We start from the raw sequence: 18,383 nt of genomic DNA, 5'->3' as shown, positions 1-18,383 counted from the left end.
TCGTTTCATATTTCATCTGCATGCCCCGTCGTATGTGACAATTAAGATAGATTATTATAAAAAAAATTATTTATTTTAAAATTCTCCATTTCTTTTGGGATATGTAAGGGGCTAAATGTATGGGTATTAATACTGGGGGGTCAATCCAATAAAAACGTTTAAAATAACTTTTTAAAAAATATTTTTTAATAATTAAAATTTAATATATAATCAATTAAATCGTATTATTTTTATTAAAATTAGGTCAAATAAATTAGTTTAATAAAAAAATTGTGAATCAAATTTTGAATCGGTCTAAATTAATATTATCTTTTATAAAAATGACTACAATATTCTTATTATAAAAAATAAGTAAAATACTCTTATTATATATATTAATTTTGAGAATTCTAAATTCTAGTCCTTTTCTTCTCTGTTATCGTAGAGTTAGAATTTAGAGTTTTCAATATATATATAATAAGGATATTTTAGTTAATTTTTATAATAGGAATATTGTAGTCATTTTTTATAAAATATATTAATTTATATCGGTTTAAAATTTAATTTATTAATTTTTTGGCTAAACTGATTTGTCCGGTCTAATTTTAATAAAAATAACACAGTTTAATTAATTATATGTGTTAAATTTTAATTTTTAAAAAAATATTTAAAAAAAAAAGATATTTTTGACATCTTTATCTAAGTGACTCCCATTGATGTTGGCGATATTCTTTCATAGAATCGTCTTTTTATGAAAATAATAGAATAATAATTTTTAGAAATTTGTTTTACTGTGTTTTGAGAATGTAAAATGAAATAAATAAATAAATTTGTAATAATTTTTTATATATATAGAACCAACTACATATCAAACCAAAATTAAAAATAATAAAACTATAATCACTAGGCAAATTAAAGTCTCATGTAATTAGACTTGTTTATAATTTGTCTTTTGGAGGAGGAAAAGGGGCAGGGTATACTTTTGTCTCATCATCACATTATTTTCCTTTATTTCTCATCATGCCTTTCTACTAAGAAGGTGATATATTAAAAAGCACCAAGAAACTAAAGGAATATTGTGTGTGTGCATTTGAGTGGGTGCATGAAACTATTATTCTACCATTTACTACTTTTTGTGTACATCAATATCTTTTAGTAATGTAACATTATTAAATCTTTATTTAGATATCGATGTAGATTGCTTTTTATAGCAATTACCTAAAACAATAAGAAATTAAATTTTAATTAGTATTATCTAATTTTAGAATTTAAGTTAATAATTTAAGATTTAAAATTAAGAGTTTATGATATAAGATTTAAATTTAAAATAAATAAAATAATTTTAAAAATATTGACTGATAATATTGATTGAACAAAATTAATTACTTAATATTACTCAAAAAATAATTTAACTGTTCTCTTGAATTTTTGATATTATATATATCTTAGCACGTTTATAAAATAATATATAATAATAGTAGTGTACATTGGCATCAATTTTTTACTCTATCTGTATTTTAATGAAATGAAAGGCTATATAGTACTATAGAAATCCATATTCTAAATTACGACTACCAACTTAACTAAATTGATCTTACTAATAATATGAGATCCTTAACCAAATTGTATGGATGAAAAGAAAAGGAAAAAAAAAAGTGAATGATATGGTCCTACAAAATTGGACCTCTCATAAATAAAGTTTTGGATTTATGAGAGTGGTTAGTGTAGATATGAATAATAGAAAGATGGTGTTATCGGTTCTAAGGCAAATGCTCCATTATTATTTAAAAAGGACCACAAAATGAATGATAATGAAGGCGGGTGTATATATGCATACGTATTGGGAATTTATTATTAATATTAGTTATATTTTATTATATAATTAATTTTTATTCTTTTTTTTTGAAGATTTAAAATTTAGAATTTAAAATTTAATATTTAAATTTAAAATAAAAGAATAATTTTAAAAAAATAAACTGATATTTGTTGAAAAATAATTATTTTTAAGTTAAATTCAGGATAGTAAAAATATTTCTCCCAAACAACTATTTATAAATTGTCACATTAACAATATACAATAACTAATTTTCAAACTCAAAGTTTTAAAAATCATCTAAATACATAAATATTATTATAATAAGCGTATAAAATACTTTACACACTGTATCCAAATAAAACTTTTAAGGTGAAAATTCAGATGCAGTCGACTTCACCTGAAGTTAATGACTGAGAGCCGTTAAATGATTCGACTGATTTGACTAAATTTTTATCTAACGGCTTTCAGCCATCAACTTCGTGTGAAGTTGACTACACCTAAGTTTCCACCAACTCTTAAACTAAAATAGATAAAGTCACAAAAATCATCATCATCATTTAATTTCGACCGTGATGGTGCCATATAAAAAGAATCATTCAAATATTTATTAATAAATAAATAAATAATGTGAAGCAATGGCCTCATGAAGCATGCATGAGAAGAGTTGCTAGCTAGCTGGTGGTGACTTCTTCCTCGATCAAGAAGTAACAAACAAATTAAAGCTGGACCTTCATTTGTCTCTTTTATTGTTCTTTGTTCATACATAAAATTGAAGGGATGGAGATCTTGAGTAGGAATATAGAAAAACAAACAAAAGTACAAATTTTTTAAAGAAAGATAGCAGGGTGATAAGGTTCTAAATTAATTTGGCCTTTTTCAATATATGTGGGACTTGAATTAAACTAGACTACTCAAATTTTATCAAAAAAGATAATCATGATAATAAAATAAAAAAATAGTTTTTTAAATTTATTATATTATATGCATTTAGACAATCATTTATGCACTATTGGTCCTGGCGCAATATAAATTTTCCAACTTTTTATAGCAAAAATTATAGGAGATGAACATGGAGTCATGGACCCCCTATACACTCCCATCAAGTTTCTTTTCACTACCCTCTCCCATCAAACTCTTTTAATTTCAATCACATTAATTATTATTCATTTCATTGGTTGCTACTTGCTTTAATTTGGAGTAAATGTCTGAGAGATGAATGTGTACGGCAATAATATTGCTTTAATGTATAGTAGCAAAATGTCATGATTCCTTTGTACTTCAGTTATCTAATTCATTATTCTCTTCTTGGTAAATTTTTTTCACTTTACTTACAACCCCAGCAAGTAGCAACACCCTATTTTTAATTATATATTTAATTTTCTGTTGGGAGGACGTTGTCAACACTCAACTCCAAGTGATGATGCATGTGAGTTAACAATCCCAAAAATAAATAAATAAATATAAAATTCTTTCTCAAATGAGACAAATAAATAAACAACCCTTTTCCCACATGGTCACAAACCAAAACCATAAACATAAGATCTGAAAATTTTATTCTATAAAGTACAACATATATAAAACTGGAATATATTTATATATGTATTCATGAAATTACTTATACAAAATATATATTACAAAGAATGAACCAAACTAAAAGCAACTCATTTTCTGGACAATAGAATTCTCCAATTCCAGCCGGCCATATAATAAGCTCTATATATCAAAATATTCTACCATATATTACACATATATAATTTCTCTATAAATATAAACTAACCAATTATTAATTAATAATATTGAACCTCCTCCCTCAATTTGTATATAGTCCAACTTATTTTATTTTTTTCCCCTTTTGATTATTTACAATTACATGTGTATTAGGTGTGTAGTATAGTGTACTACACACACTGACAAAATTAATTAAGCAGCATGAAATTCATATCATCACATGAGGGAACAAGCATTAGGGTTCTCATCACTGAACATCTGAGGGTGAGGTTGGTTAGGGTTCATGTAGAATGGTAATGGACCTGGCTCAACATGATGATACCCTTGATTATGGTTCATCACATACCCTTGGGTCATGTATCCTTGTGGTGGCTCCATATAGTGGTACCCATGGTTTGCATACCCAGGGTGAACCTCCATAGCATAACTTGTTTGACCTTGATGAAAATTTTCATTATTGTTGTGCCAATAAATTGGGGATGGCAACGGGTACCCGTGGTATTCCATTTTGTTAACTTCACTCTTTGTTTCTGTCGTCGCTGTCACTGTTGTCGCTGCTGCTTTTTCTTTCTTGTCACCGTCTCCTCCTCCTCCACTTTCTTTTTTATCTCCGCTGTCTTTTTTGTCGCTGGCGGCTTCTTTGCTCTCTTTCTTTTCACCGGCACCGGCATCCCCGCCGTCTTTTTCTTTCTTTTCCTCATCTTTCTTCGGTGCAACCACCTCCACGTTCCTCTTGAGCTTATCGTTCAAATAGGGCACCAGTTCCTTCACATCCATGGTTCCCTTCACCGTCACCAAATCTTTACCTCCATCAATGCTCACCGAATCAACACCTACACAAAACAATGTTTAACATCTTCGTTCATAATTAGCTTAAGGTAGAAACTCAGGTGCAGTTGGCTGAAGTTGATAATTGAGAGCCGTTAAATAATTTGATTAATTTGACTAAATTTTCATCTAATGACTCTTAATTATTAATTTTATGTGAAATTGACTACACCTAAGTTTTCATCCTATCTTAATATTATTATGATAAAATAAAATTAAATCTCACTAGTTATTATTAATTAATTTATTGATCCACTGAACCCGCCAGCCACAAATTATTTAATTAATTTATAATAATTTGATTGATTAAAAGATTATTCAAAGGAATAAAATACTACTAGCTAGTACTAGTACTATTAGTTTAATTATTAATTAATCTCTTGTTATTTTTTTTTCTCTTGGTATCATCGGGAATTAGGTCAAGTCTCTCACCGTTGAACTTCTGGATGATTCTTCTAATTTTCGCAATGCAACCGTCACAGTGCAATCTGATCTTCAAAACCACCGTGCTCTGAATAATAATAATGATAAAAAATAAAAGTCGGTGAGCTAAATTAATTAAGCTAATTAATTAAACTAAAACATTATTAATTAATTTAATTATTATTATTATTACTAAATACCTCTTTAGGTGGCTTCTTCTCATCGGATTTCTTTTCTCCCTCGGCCGGAGGCGCAGGAGGAGGAGGAGCGGCTTCCTTCTTTGGCGGCGGAGGGGTTAGTAGCTCAACCTTCTTCTTAGTTCTGACGATAAGCTTCTCTTGAAGCTTAACGGCGTCAACGTCGTTTCCGGTGACCGTTAACTTGTTAGCCGTTAAATCAGCCTTGACATCCTCCACACCTACACACACAATATATATAATTATTTTGAAATTATATAAATCTAAATTAATTAGTTAAGTAATTAATTAATTAATTAGTAATTACATACCATCAAAATGGCGAACGGTTCTTTTGATTTTCTTAATACATCCCTCGCAATGCAAGTCAAGCTTGTAAACGACAGGAGCGGGTGTGTCGTTTTTCTTTGGTTCTTCAGACGACGGCTTCTTCTCCTCCGTTTCATTCTTTGGCTGCTCCTTTTGCTTCTGCCACAACAAATTAAACCGCCACAAAAATCAGATACGAAACACAAAGGCCAAATATAATTAGATGCATGGAATAGAAATATAGAATAGAATAAGAATCAAAACAAACCTCTCCCATGATAGCTTAAGATAATAATAAGAAGAAGAATAAGAATGTTATATTTGTTTTCGTTTGGAGAATGGGAATTGAGGAAAAGGGTGAGAGGATTATATTTATAGATAAATAAAAAGAGGGAGTTATATTGGTTGGTGGGGTTAATATTGTGGGTTAGTTGGGTCAGATCTATCGGTGGATGGGTTTCATGTTATGTATGCATCATGCATACATGTATGTTAAATCATAATCATATGGATATGGATATGGATGATGACTATATTGTACTACTTTATACTATAGTGCTAGCAATAGTAGCTAGTACGAATAATAAAATATTGAAGTTAATTTGAAACTATATATTATAATGTTAACTGGATGAATAGTGGCATGTGTGATTTTGTGTGCTGTGATGTGTTATGCCGCCGGTTAAGACTTTGCTTGTTATCTAGAAAATACGGCAACGGCATCATCATATATTCATATATGAATATGACTTATCTTCTACTATAGTTATAGTAGTGTTATACCCTACATATATGTATATACATAATCTCACTTTTTACCAAACCAAACGGTTCATTTACCTGACATTTTGCCAAAAAGTGATCAAGTTTAATTAATAATTAACCAAATAAACCAATTATTATATATATAATAACATAATGTGGATTCGGTTATGCTGTCTCTCACAATGATGTCACATTTTATATTAATTTTGAATAAAAAATATTTTAGTTAATTTATTTTATTATCCACATGTTGTGATTTTATTGGACTGGTGGATGGTACATATTTGATTAATAATTTTTCTCCATGAACATTGAATTTACTGTAAAGGCTTTAATTGTTGCCTAACATTGCCTCACACTTTTCCATCTATTTTCTCACCCTCTTTCTCATCATTAATTATTTATTTTTCTGGAAAATTTACTCATCATCTTTCATGCATTTTTGAGCTTAATTCCGGTGCATATCACAAAGGCAATGCACCTACATACTTCTTTTGCACGTTCATTGAATGCTCACAGATTTTCCAGAGAATTTTAAGATTGTTGTTGAGACATTTTCCATCAATTGTTGTTTCTATTAATTTCACATTAATAATTTCTAAGTTCAATCTTTATCATAGATGGAAGTAATTAATTACCATACACGCATTGAAAAGAGTTTCAAGTATACTAAAAATACTAATATTATAATTATTTTATCCATTGATTTAAATTATAAAAAATATATATAATATGTATTAATTGAAATTAACAGTTAAAATAATTGGGATATCGCGATACACTTAAAATTTTTCTCGCGCATCGTGTGTCATGGTAGAGGCACATACCTTACCACATGAATTATTATATATTTCTTTTTATGTTATTTTATGCCAATTTTTTTAGAAGTAATATAAAAATTAATTTTACACTTTTTAATCATAAAATATTCTAATAGTATATATTTTACGAAATTAATTATTCTAAAGGTTTACATCGTGAAAAATAGATAGTATACTTGTAGCACTTGCTCATAATTTTCAATCAAAATTGCTTGTTATTGCCTATGCGTGCAATCGTAATACTCATTGAGTCAAATAGATAGAAAATATCTTCATTTTTTGTCCTCTTTTTTTTTTTCTCATTTGTGTGAAAAGAACAATGTCTAAATGAAAAAATCTCATTATATATATACAGAACAAAAATTGTTAAGACATGCATATATATGATCATTTACGTGTTCTAATTTAACCGGTTATTTTTTTTTAAGAAATAATTAATTTTTCAGCGTTTTATTTTAGCCAGCCACACGTCCTTGGTCCCCAACAACATAGAAATTCACAATACGCACTTAATTGCATTCCATATATACACATTTTACCTACAAATTAAAACTTTATAATCTGCATATTGTTAAAATATCTTGAAGCTACGTAACCACTAAGGAGATCGATGGAGTGAGGACCACGCACTTGGATCAATTTCTCTTTGTGTTCCTAATTTGGCTCTGTATAGGTTGTCACCTTCTACACAATCTATGGTGCGGCCATAAAGCGATTGGCTCCACAAGGGAGAGAAATTAAGAAAAAAATAAATTTATTTTTAGAAAATGTTCTCTATATACTCACTATTATTTGTTATATATACTAAAAATTTATTAATTCGCATTATTAAAATATTTACAAAGTCACGATATATATATATATGATCCTGTAGAATTGATCTATTTTTTTATTGATCGAAAGATATGAAATAAATCATATTGATTTTTCGATCAAAAGTACTGTGTAAAATCTTCGGTCCAGGAATAGGATGAGTAAAAAAGAGTATATTAAAGAGTATAAAATAAAATCTAATTCTATATATAATAATATATTATTAAAATAATAAAAAAAATTTAATATTTTTTAAAAATGAACTTTATTTTTTAATTAAAAAAAGTTTTTATCAGATAATATATATATATATCGTGAAAGTCAATATAATTAATATGGACCACATCTATTGGCAATGATCAAGTTGCTACTTGCTCTCCATATGGAGATAAAATGATTCGTTCCCAAATGAAATGACCATATATATATAACATGCATGTGTTCTACATGTGCTTGCATTGCTGGTTGATTTTTCTTATAAGGCTGCCTCATATGTATATTTATGCATTTGATTTTATTTATACGACCATGTGCAATTTTTTCTTTTAATTTCTCAACTAATAAAATTAGAAAAAGTTTCAAATTATGATATATGTGATTATCTGTTATAATGATTGACCACTACAATTTTTTTTTCTTTTTTAGTTTCTAGCCTTTATGACTTTATGTTGATAGTGTAAGATTATATATTATTTATTCGTATCGTTAATACTAAAGAAACAAAAAAAAATGTGTCTTATTTAATATTTATTAATTATTATAATAATTAATAAAATAAATTATAACTATTTTTAATTAATTTTTTTGGTTATTAAATATTTTTGTATTCATAAATAGGCTCAATTTTTTGAATATAAAAAATTTGTGTTCTGTCTTGATATGGATCATGGAGTACAAGACAAATATGTAGTACAATTTTTTGTGAGTGTGAGGTAGAAAAACTCGGACTATGCGAGTTTTTTGATTTTAAAATTTTGCATAACAAATCGCATGGTCCGTTTTGTAGTCGGAGAAATTTGAATTTCGAAAGATGAAAATTGGATTGTTTTTCTTTTTTATGAGAGAGAACTCGGACCGTCCGTTTAGTGAGAGAGAACTCGCAGAGTTTGAATTCTGTTCCGCTGATATCATAACGTTGTGAAACACTTCTCTTCTCCATAACCGAATTTAACACCATTCTTATTTCCATATTTAAATTAAAAAGCGTCATAAATACTGTTGTAACTAATTAATAAGAATGAAGATAGACATATAACTATAGCTATAGTTGTATCTTTTACTTTTGTGGTAGGGTAGAACTTAAGAAGAGAGGCTCTAATTAAGGGCAAGGTTTACATGCAAAATTGATGGAGAATTAAGAATTTTTGACTTATTATATATAGAGAGAGACCTAATTAATAAGTAGCTACGACATTGGTGACGTTACCACCATTTGGATTGATGAATCCGAATTCAATTCCAATTAGCCATTAATGGCTCCACCTTTTAAGACCTTTTGATTTCTTGGAATCTTGGGGAAGGTGGCAAAACCTTTTTGACCATATTTAGCTTGCACCACAGATATCTGATCTTATTATATATAATTCATATGAGATGTAGGGCAACAATTTTTAAGAGAAAGTCACTAGTAATAATACTAGCTAATAATTAAGTGAACCCATATAATGTAGCACATATATACCATTATTGTTATTTAAAAAGAAAAATCTATCTGGTTTTCAAAATTTGTGTTCATAATAATAAATGATGATTAGGATTGTGTATTTTACTTTTCTAAATACATGCATCTCTCATCACTTCAAAACTCCAAAGTAGTGTTGGTTTAGCAGACCTTGAGAGAGAGAAATGTAAATCAATGTCACTTTTAGAGTTCAAAAGTGAATTTGGGTTAGTGAGATTGCAGAAGATTTTTATTTATTTATTTATTTATAACTCTTGAACTAGTACGAATATAGAGCAGAAAAGAGATAATATAAACTAGTATGTAATCTGTTTGAGAAAGTTTAGAAAGTTAGTACTTTTATAAAAATTTAGTCTACATTTAATTAATAAAAAAAATAATGAATCAAAAGAAAATCAGCAACAATAACAATAAAATCACCAGCAACAACAACAATAAAATTAGCAATAATAAATTATAAGAAAAAAACAATGAAACACAAGAACAATAAATCAAAAGCTAAAACAATGAAGTTATTTTTTTCTTTTTTTTTTCAATAAAATAAAAGCATAAATAGAATTAAAAACAAAAGTTGAAGCAAAATTAGAAATAAAAATAACAGCAGAAACAAGGTAACAAAATTAAAAGAACAAAAAATTAGATGCAGAATTAGAAATAGAAGAAAAATCAGATGTGAAAATAGTAGAAGTAAAAGAACAAATTAAAGAATCAAAATTGAAAACAACGTGATTAACAAAATCAAAATCAGAATCAAAATTGATGGATTAACAAAATCAGAATTAGAAATATGTGATTAACAATATGATTAATTAACAAAACCATAAACAAAAGCAAAATTGGAACCCGAACAAAATTAGAAATCACCGGTGGTGGTGATGGAGAAGACTTGGCGGAGGATGCCGTCGTTGCGGCAGCAACAACGACGGCAGCAGCAAAGAGGGTGAGAGTGCGGTCGAGGGTGACTTCGGCGACAATGTGACGCTTGTTGAGAGACTGGGCAGTGGCGACGCAAATGACGCTTGTTGAGGTTCATGCAGACTGGGCAGACGATGCGACGCTTGTCAGGAAGAGAAGCGGCGAGGACCGAACGAGCAGCAGCAGGCAGGGTGATTTCCTTCCCCTTTTTCCTTATTCTGTTTTCTTTTTTTATATATTTGTTTAGTTATAGGTAATTTAGTAATAAAAATTAAAATTTCGGTAAAAAAATACGATTTAAAAATTAAGTTAAATCTTAAGAACAATTTTGTAAACAAAAAAAATTAAAAACGAAAAAAATTTTCAGCCCCTACTTTAAGAATCAAAATCTTACTTAATCCTAAAAAAATCTAATTACAAATTTTAAATGTATGTAGGGACCAATTAAAAGTTATAAAAATATAAAAATTTAATAATTACAAAAAAATATATAGAGACTAACATAATAATTTAATCAAAATATAATTAAGAGAAGCAACATTATTATAACATGGTCATCTACTATATAACCAGTTAATTAATCCAAATAGGAAACATTTCAGATGTACTATGATATTAGGTATTCTAATATTTTTAGTTATTAATTTTAATTATGTATATATTAAAACTAGTTTTATGATTAAATTTAATTGCTAGAAAACGTGCATCATGGTATGTGTGAAATGTATCCTATATATATATATATATATATATATATATATATATACCAGTGTATAAATGATGATTGTTATTTTGTTAATAGTAATAAATCATTTTTTTTTATCTTAATATAAGATCAAATTTATTAAATAATGAAAACAAACATGCATACAAAAGTACTCCGATGATAAATAAAAAGATTAGTGATACTCATACATTATTATGAACAGTGTACATAAACAACTCATTCATAGGCTACAAAATCAACAAAAAGAAAATGTGTATAAGCGTATAAGGTAGAGAGAGAGAGAGAGTAGGACTAAAATAAAAGTAAAATTTGTCTATTAGGAATGGAAGTTATGATAACAGAATAAGCAGATTCTGAGAAGCTGGACACAATGATGGTTTGTGTCTTAATGAAAATGAACCAAATCACACTTCCAGGAAACCGTTATGTTGTTTCAATTTTCATAATATTTCATCATATGCTGATTGTGATGTACGTGATTATACTCTATACTCTTCCTCAATAAAAATGTGTAACATGGGTCAAAATCAAAAAGTGCTTCTTCAAAATTTTATAATACTTTATAAACCAACCTTTTATATATGTTTTGTCATTTCTAGCATTTTCCTTACCTTTCAATATACCTAATCCTCCTAATAAACATTTGATTATATTTTTATTTTCTTTAATACATTTGGAATATTCATGAAATACAAATTTTGTTTTTTTTTTCTCAGGATAATTTCCAACTATAAATCAATGACTAATTTGTCATTAATTAGAATTTTATTTAAAAATTTATTGTTAGTCAATAAATTACTATATATATATATATAAAATAAAATTCGAATATCTAATATTTAGTTAAATAGATTAATAAACTAATAATTAGGCCGATTTAAATTGGTTTACGGTTCTCATATTTACATTCATCGATTTTCTTTTTCCAACGTTAAGAAAACATTAGTTCTTTTTTGGGCTGAAAACAAAAATTTTACTATAATTGCCCAAAAACTGTGAAGCCCGAAAGGCCGTCTCTTCATGTTGCCTAAAAAACCCAATTATCACATCCTTCAAATTATTCATTTAATCAGTCTTTTATTATATAATAAAAAAGGTAGAAATTCAAATACAGTTATGTAAAGTTGATAATTGAGAGTCGTTAGATAAAAATTTAGTTAAATTATTTAAACCACTTAACGAATCTTAATTATCAACTTCATGTGAAATTCACTGCACCTGAGTTTTTACCAATAAAAAAAAGTTAAAACAAATACATCTAATAGATTTAATATTTCTTTTTAGATTATGAAAAAATCTAGGGGATTAGCAATTTTATTACATTTTGGCCAACATATAACCAGCAGAGAAATATGAACCATTGGATGAAATCTTACACTGGCTAATTGATGACTACCAATCACAAATGTTGCTGGTCCTAACATTACTCTTAGATTATTCCGGTAAGAGAACTCAGTCATATGGTAATATAGTATCCTATTGAAGTATATCAAAATAACAAAACATATCCAAGAAGATAAAATTTCACCAAATAGAATGAGGTGCATCAACCTATCTTCCCAGCATGGAAAAACTGAAAAAGAAAAAAAAATTAAAATCTTATTATTCTATATTACTAATAACTCGGTAGAATACTTGTCTAAGTCTCAAAGTAGTGATGATGAAAACTTGGTGGATAGAATCTATCTTCTTCATAGAGAATTCTCGAGCTATGATCCTTCAAATTATAAGCCACTAATTTTGTACGATTAATTATTAGAATTGCAAGTATTGAATCTTCCTGTTCGTGTTCATTATTTGGTGGTTGCCTAACAACATCAAATGCATCAACATCAAAAGTACCTGCTTCGAAAGTAGTTAGATCTACATGAAATCTAACAATCCATTCACTATAATCTTTTTTCAACTCCCAAATACCATAAATTAACTTTAACGGGTCATCATTCTTTTGCACAATCAATATCGAAATACACTTTACTTCGATCATCAACAACATCGTACCAATGTATAGCACCATTGCAATAAACACCATTCTTACAGAAGTAGCGAATATCATTTGGAAAAGTAAGAACATCAACTTTGCTCCAAGAACCCGTGTTTGATGAATAAACATTCATCTTCATCTTATTGGTTGAGAGTTCTACGACTTTAGCGAAAAAGATAATTTTATAGTGAGAAGATTTCCAAGGTTCAAAGACAAGAACTGGATTAGAAAAATTTGGATGAAATTCATAGCCAAATTGGTCTATACGAACACAATGACCGGTTGATGGATTGCTTATATAAAAATAACTTTGTTGGGCCGAACATGGAGAGCTCTCGACAACCGGAGATACTTCGAAGAAGAATCAAGTGATAGAAAAATTTGGATGAAATTCATAGCCAAATTGGTCTATACGAACACAATGACCGGTTGATGGATTGCTTATATAAAAATAACTTTGTTGGGCCGAACATGGAGAGCTCTCGACAACCGGAGATACTTCGAAAAAGAATCAAGTGAGAGAACATAAGATGAGAAGACACCACATTCAACTCAAAACCTTAAGGTGTCAAGTAAATGAGTCTCTCATCTTATAAACTCCTCACTCTTCCTTGCTTTCTTTGATGTGAGACTAACTTTAACACTCCTCACACTTGCAACACTAACATATCCCAGAGTAGTAGACCATTGCATGATTGAAGAATAAGATAGTATAGTAGTCCATCGAACTCATTATGAACATGGAGGTAGGTGAACCTGTTGTTGCTGTTATTGCTGAATGGGGTTATGCGAGCCTTCTTAAGGATGAGGCAATCCTCTGTTTCTTGGAGTAACATTCCAGATGCATAAAGTTTGTGATTGTGGCATAGTCCAAGGGTGTGCCGATTACAAAACTGGGACTCGGAGATCAGAGACAACCATTTTTTGCACACGCATTTGTATCGGAGCAAGTCTTTAACCGCCAACCGGAGAAGGATTTCCGTTAGCAAATCCTTGTCTTCCACCACACTATGCATTATTAATGATCACACTCACAATAATGACTGAATCTCAATTATATAGATGCAATTGATGGTGAGACTTGATTCATGTAACGAAAAATATGATTAGCCTTGGGATTAGGTCAAATAATACTATTTTATTATATCCAATTCAACTCCAGTTAAACCTTTAACCCTTTAAACTTCTAACTCTATCAGTTTATCGACCGATTCGATTTTTACAATTTTAGACTCAGGACAATTATATAGAAAAAAACAATAATGTTATAGTGTTTATTAGATAAAAAGACATAAGAAAACAACATATCCTTCATAAAATGATATAAACAATAACATTATAAAAAATGAAATGAACTTATCACAATACCTTTGCACGTATTTCGTTTACAGTGTAAATAAGATACAAGAAGACAAATTTTCAACGATCATAAAAGGATGTGTAACTCTTGGCATTCTCCACACACATTTCATATCTTATTTTGTCTCGTTTTTCTCACAAAAACAAGGTAACAATGGCCAGTTACAACGTATACATAGTTGTGTGTTTATCCCAATTGTCGTATGAGATATGGCAACAACTGGGTGATATTTGAGTGTGAGAATCCGATACTGTTGCGCACTCAGCGTGTAAGTACATTGTCGGAGTTGAAGAGTTTGATATTGAGCAACATAGGTGGTACAGAAACGAAGGAGGTTGGAAGGGTGGGGTATAGGTTGCTGGCACCCATGGGTAATGGAGTTTTCCAATTTTGACTATTTCGCCTTCTAGAGGACGAGCATGTGCGACTCATGTTTAACATCCATGGGAGGATCATGGCGGAACAGGTGATGGAGCTTTCTGCCGAGGTTGGAGATGTTGGTCATGGTGGTTCTGTACACTCGACCTATGTACAGGACAACCGACCTCTCGCACCACCACCCATTCATGTGGCCATTCCAATAGACGAGGCGAAGGAGGGCAACGAGGAGTCAGACGAAGAATACGTGGCGGATAGTGCTGACAATGATTCTTTTGAAGGGGACGATGAGGAGGAGTTTGTAGTGGAGACGCCCGCCCAGACTGTGGTGCGCCATGTCTTGCTTCCACCTCACCCAATTCCGGCGCTATCGGCAGTACCAAGCCACTATTATAGTTTGGATCTGGACGCCATGCATGAGAGGACTCCGTTTTTTGACACGGGAGAAGAGGATTATAACCTAGACGGTGAGGTAGAGTTTCGGATCGGCCATATGTTCAAATGCCAAGATGCAGTGCTGCAGGGTGTGAAGAACTACAGTATTCGCATTGGATTGATTAAAGTACCATGTGCAGTGCCGTCAAGCTGCGAATGGGAGTCAATGGAGCCTCCGTGTGGCCCTTCGGTAGAACCTCGACTACTGGTAAGTTGAACTGTAATTGTACTTTTGAATACTTCTGTGCAATATATTAAGTAGGTTTGAGATATGGCTGAACCAATACTGTTTTATTGTGTTAGGGAAATTCGGAGGGTTGGTGGAGCACACAGTTGTTTAGCACCCATCATGTCCGAAGACCATCGTCAGTTGGATAGCAGTCTCATCTGCAAGATTATATTGCCGTTGATACAATCCAACCCCTCTGTCAGCATTACCGTGCTGCAAGGTGCGGTCTGAGCAAGCTATCACTTCAAATCCTCCTACAGAAAGATGTGGATGGCGAAGCAGAAGGCAATTGCACAGATCTATGGGAATTGGGAAGAGTCATACAACAAGGTGCCGAAACTGCTTCAGGCACTGCAGAGTTGTTTTCCTGGAACCATTTGTGCTCTACGGGCCGGACCGTACTACAATGAACACCTTTTAGTCCGCGACTGTAGCATGTTCGACAAAGCATTTTGGGCTTTTCCATCATGTGTTGAGGCGTTCAAGCATTGCAAGCCGTTTGTTTCCGTCGACGTCACGCATATATATGGTAGATACAGTGGAGTGTTGCTTATTGCGGTGGCACAAGACAGCAACAGCAACATCCTACCTATTGCTTTTGCCATTGTCGAGTCCGAGAGCACCGAATCATGGTCATTCTTCCTTACTAATCTGAGACGCCGTGTCACCTCACAAGACGGCCTGCTGGTTATCTCCGACAGATCGCAGGCCATCAAGGCCACCCTCAGCTCCGATGATAGTGGTTGGCATCCTTCTAGAGCATTCTATGCTTACTGTATCAGACACATGGCTGTAAATTTCATGACTCGTTTTAATTCAGCCAAAGACAAAAGATACCTCATAAACGCTGGTCCACACAAGACGGGGTATGAGTAATAAATAAAAAAATTATTTAATAATTATTAAAAAATATTTAAAAGATATATTTTATTACTAGCATGATTTATCGAGACATTCCATCCTCACCCAAATAAGAATAGAGTTCAAGACTTTTATTGAGGCACTAAGATACATTACAATAAGGTAAAGCTTTTCTTTTAAGGCAAACATTAATAAAGTAAGTATTAAACATTTATACCCTAACCAAAATAAACGAAACGGTGTCGTTTAAACTTAACAGTGTGTTAAAGATGTTGAAGACTTAAAAAAAAAAAGGGAAAACAAAAAACCCTAATTCTCAGGCAGGGTGTGGAAGAGGAACTCAGCTTCAAAAACCCTAGAGCAATTCAGGAACGCCAAAAATGGGGGGTAAATGTCCGCACAGGAGCGTCAAGAAAAGGAGATACTCTCACAAAACCGCACGCCGCACCAAATTCCTCATCAAAGATATCCTTTTTTATTTATTTTTTTGTTCGATTTTTATTTCCGAAATTCGATTTTCGTTGTTATTCTTTGACAATTGAAAACGTGATGACATGGTTTACGATCAGCTAAACAAGGCTGATGAAGAGAGACCTTTACCTGTTGATGAAGATTTGCCTGGGATGGGACAGTACTATTGCCTTCACTGCGAGTCTGTAACTAATTCCATTATACTTGCTTTTTTCATGTTGTTTAATGTTTTTCACTTCAAAGTTTGCAACTTTGTTTATTTTATTATCTGGGGTCGAATTGCTAGTAGAACACTTCGCTATCAAATTGATGGGAAAGTGAATAAGAAATTGCTTTGTTGTTCATCAATTCACGTTTTACTTGTTTTATATTGTCATGTTTATTTGTTAAGGATGCTGAAGTATAGTTACTCTTTTGATATAATATGCAGTCGGTATTTTTCCAATGTAGCTGTGAGGGATGAGCATTTTAAGACCAAAAAACACAAGAAGCGGTATGATACTTTTGCTTGTGTTTTCCTATTCTTTGCATCCTTTGATTTGGGAAGAATCCTATTATTCACTGGTGAAGAATCCCCTTTTGTAGTAATGGTTATGGTGATTAGATTGAATTATTGCTTTTAGTTTTTGTACTACTCTTGCTTTGAAGTGTTCTGTTCTGTTCTGTTCTGTATGAGTGTGTTTAATCAGCTGAATGACTTTGATTAATGCTCACCTACGTTAGTGTATATACTATTACACACACATACACACATAGTTCAGCTTTCCCTATATTGATGACCATGGTATATGCAAAAACAATAATGCTACCAGCTTTCACACATTCTATAAATTGGTGTGCTTTGAATGATATCGTTTCTGATAGAGCAAACTACAATATCTATCCATGAAAATTTGGAACTCCAACAAATCTATCTACTAGTAGAAATTGTAATTTACTCATCTTTTGTGAGTACAAAGTTAGTCTCGTTCATTTAGGTAGATTTGTCAGAGGTGGAAGCTCACATGCAGTTGTCTTTAATAGTTGAGAACCATTAGATGACAATTTAATCAAATATATCAAATCGTCTAACGGTTTTCAGCTATTAACTTCACATGAAGATAACTCTATGAGTCTTCACCTTTATCAGCATTTTGAACTATTATGGGTAGGAATGGTAGTTTATTCTTTCTGGTGTTGATTGCTTGTGCAGTGTAAAACAAATGATGGGTCCTGCACCTCATACTCAACTTGATGCTGAACTAGCTGCTGGAATGGGAATGCCAGACAATGGACCAAAGTTGATGTCTATGTAACTTATTTATGGGACAAATTGATTATACAAATTTTGAGCCTTGTGTAATGAGATTGGATGCTAAGTTGATATCTTATGATGCTATAGATGTTATCTTATTTCTACCAATATATTATGTTCGTTCTCGTTTCTGCATAGGTTGTTATTTTAGCGCGTTATATTTTCATTGTTAACCACAAAGCTGTATCATCTGGATTCTGGAATGTTACCAAAGCGATTTGACTTATACTGTGCTTTGGTCACATTTGTCCAATAATTTAATATCTTTTAACTATTTTTTAAATTTTAATAGGTAATTGTTGAAAAATACGAATTTTATGGATTAATCAAACTATATTCTCTATATTGGTTGCCCGTGAACGAAAGGTT

The 18,383-nt window shown here is 31.0% G+C and overlaps 4 protein-coding genes across 4 annotated transcripts; 2 read left to right on the top strand and 2 right to left on the bottom strand.

The window, feature by feature from the left end:
- Nucleotides 1-3,368: 3,368 nt before the first annotated feature.
- Nucleotides 3,369-6,084, bottom strand: LOC112728951 (heavy metal-associated isoprenylated plant protein 6-like). Its single transcript, XM_025779314.2, has 5 exons — nucleotides 5,549-6,084; nucleotides 5,283-5,439; nucleotides 4,975-5,192; nucleotides 4,784-4,862; nucleotides 3,369-4,356 (listed from the first exon to the last, which is right to left on the bottom strand). Exons 1-5 carry the CDS (start codon nucleotides 5,555-5,557, stop codon nucleotides 3,740-3,742), a joined length of 1,080 nt encoding a protein of 359 aa, XP_025635099.1. The 5' UTR covers nucleotides 5,558-6,084; the 3' UTR covers nucleotides 3,369-3,739.
- Nucleotides 6,085-12,942: 6,858 nt separating this feature from the next.
- On the bottom strand, nucleotides 12,943-14,002 carry LOC112730738 (F-box protein At5g07610-like). Its single transcript, XM_025780798.1, has 2 exons — nucleotides 13,672-14,002; nucleotides 12,943-13,205 (listed from the first exon to the last, which is right to left on the bottom strand). Exons 1-2 carry the CDS (start codon nucleotides 14,000-14,002, stop codon nucleotides 12,943-12,945), a joined length of 594 nt encoding a protein of 197 aa, XP_025636583.1.
- Nucleotides 14,003-15,658: 1,656 nt separating this feature from the next.
- LOC112730736 (uncharacterized) lies at nucleotides 15,659-16,264 on the top strand. Its single transcript, XM_025780797.1, has one exon. It carries the CDS (start codon nucleotides 15,659-15,661, stop codon nucleotides 16,262-16,264), a length of 606 nt encoding a protein of 201 aa, XP_025636582.1.
- An 82-nt stretch (nucleotides 16,265-16,346) lies between these two features.
- On the top strand, nucleotides 16,347-18,122 carry LOC112728949 (uncharacterized). The gene is made up of 4 exons (XM_025779313.2): nucleotides 16,347-16,714; nucleotides 16,796-16,901; nucleotides 17,151-17,213; nucleotides 17,913-18,122. Exons 1-4 carry the CDS (start codon nucleotides 16,630-16,632, stop codon nucleotides 18,013-18,015), a joined length of 357 nt encoding a protein of 118 aa, XP_025635098.1. The 5' UTR covers nucleotides 16,347-16,629; the 3' UTR covers nucleotides 18,016-18,122.
- Nucleotides 18,123-18,383: the final 261 nt, after the last annotated feature.

This window comes from Arachis hypogaea, chromosome 12 (assembly GCF_003086295.3).
Source record: "Arachis hypogaea cultivar Tifrunner chromosome 12, arahy.Tifrunner.gnm2.J5K5, whole genome shotgun sequence".
In the NCBI taxonomy this organism is placed as follows: Eukaryota; Viridiplantae; Streptophyta; class Magnoliopsida; order Fabales; family Fabaceae; genus Arachis; species Arachis hypogaea.
The sequence above is the reverse complement of the archived record's forward strand: the minus strand, read 5'-3'. Positions and strand labels throughout refer to the sequence as shown.

What these genes read in the sequence shown, in the direction of transcription:
- LOC112728951 (XM_025779314.2), bottom strand. An exon ending in AGAAGAAGCCACCTAAAGAG is followed by an intron (nt 4,863 to 4,974) that starts GTATTTAGTAAT and finishes ATTATTATTCAG; the next exon opens with AGCACGGTGGTTTTGAAGAT. An exon ending in AATCATCCAGAAGTTCAACG is followed by an intron (nt 4,357 to 4,783) that starts GTGAGAGACTTG and finishes TGTTTTGTGTAG; the next exon opens with GTGTTGATTCGGTGAGCATT.
- LOC112730738 (XM_025780798.1), bottom strand. Translation starts at nt 14,002, where the DNA reads ATGCATAGTGTGGTGGAAGACAAGGATTTGCTAACGGAAATCCTTCTC. An exon ending in TATTCTTCAATCATGCAATG is followed by an intron (nt 13,206 to 13,671) that starts GTCTACTACTCT and finishes TTTCTAATCCAG; the next exon opens with TTCTTGTCTTTGAACCTTGG.
- LOC112730736 (XM_025780797.1), top strand. Translation starts at nt 15,659, where the DNA reads ATGGCGAAGCAGAAGGCAATTGCACAGATCTATGGGAATTGGGAAGAG.
- LOC112728949 (XM_025779313.2), top strand. Translation starts at nt 16,630, where the DNA reads ATGGGGGGTAAATGTCCGCACAGGAGCGTCAAGAAAAGGAGATACTCT. An exon ending in TACTATTGCCTTCACTGCGA is followed by an intron (nt 16,902 to 17,150) that starts GTCTGTAACTAA and finishes TATAATATGCAG; the next exon opens with TCGGTATTTTTCCAATGTAG. An exon ending in ACCAAAAAACACAAGAAGCG is followed by an intron (nt 17,214 to 17,912) that starts GTATGATACTTT and finishes TTGCTTGTGCAG; the next exon opens with TGTAAAACAAATGATGGGTC.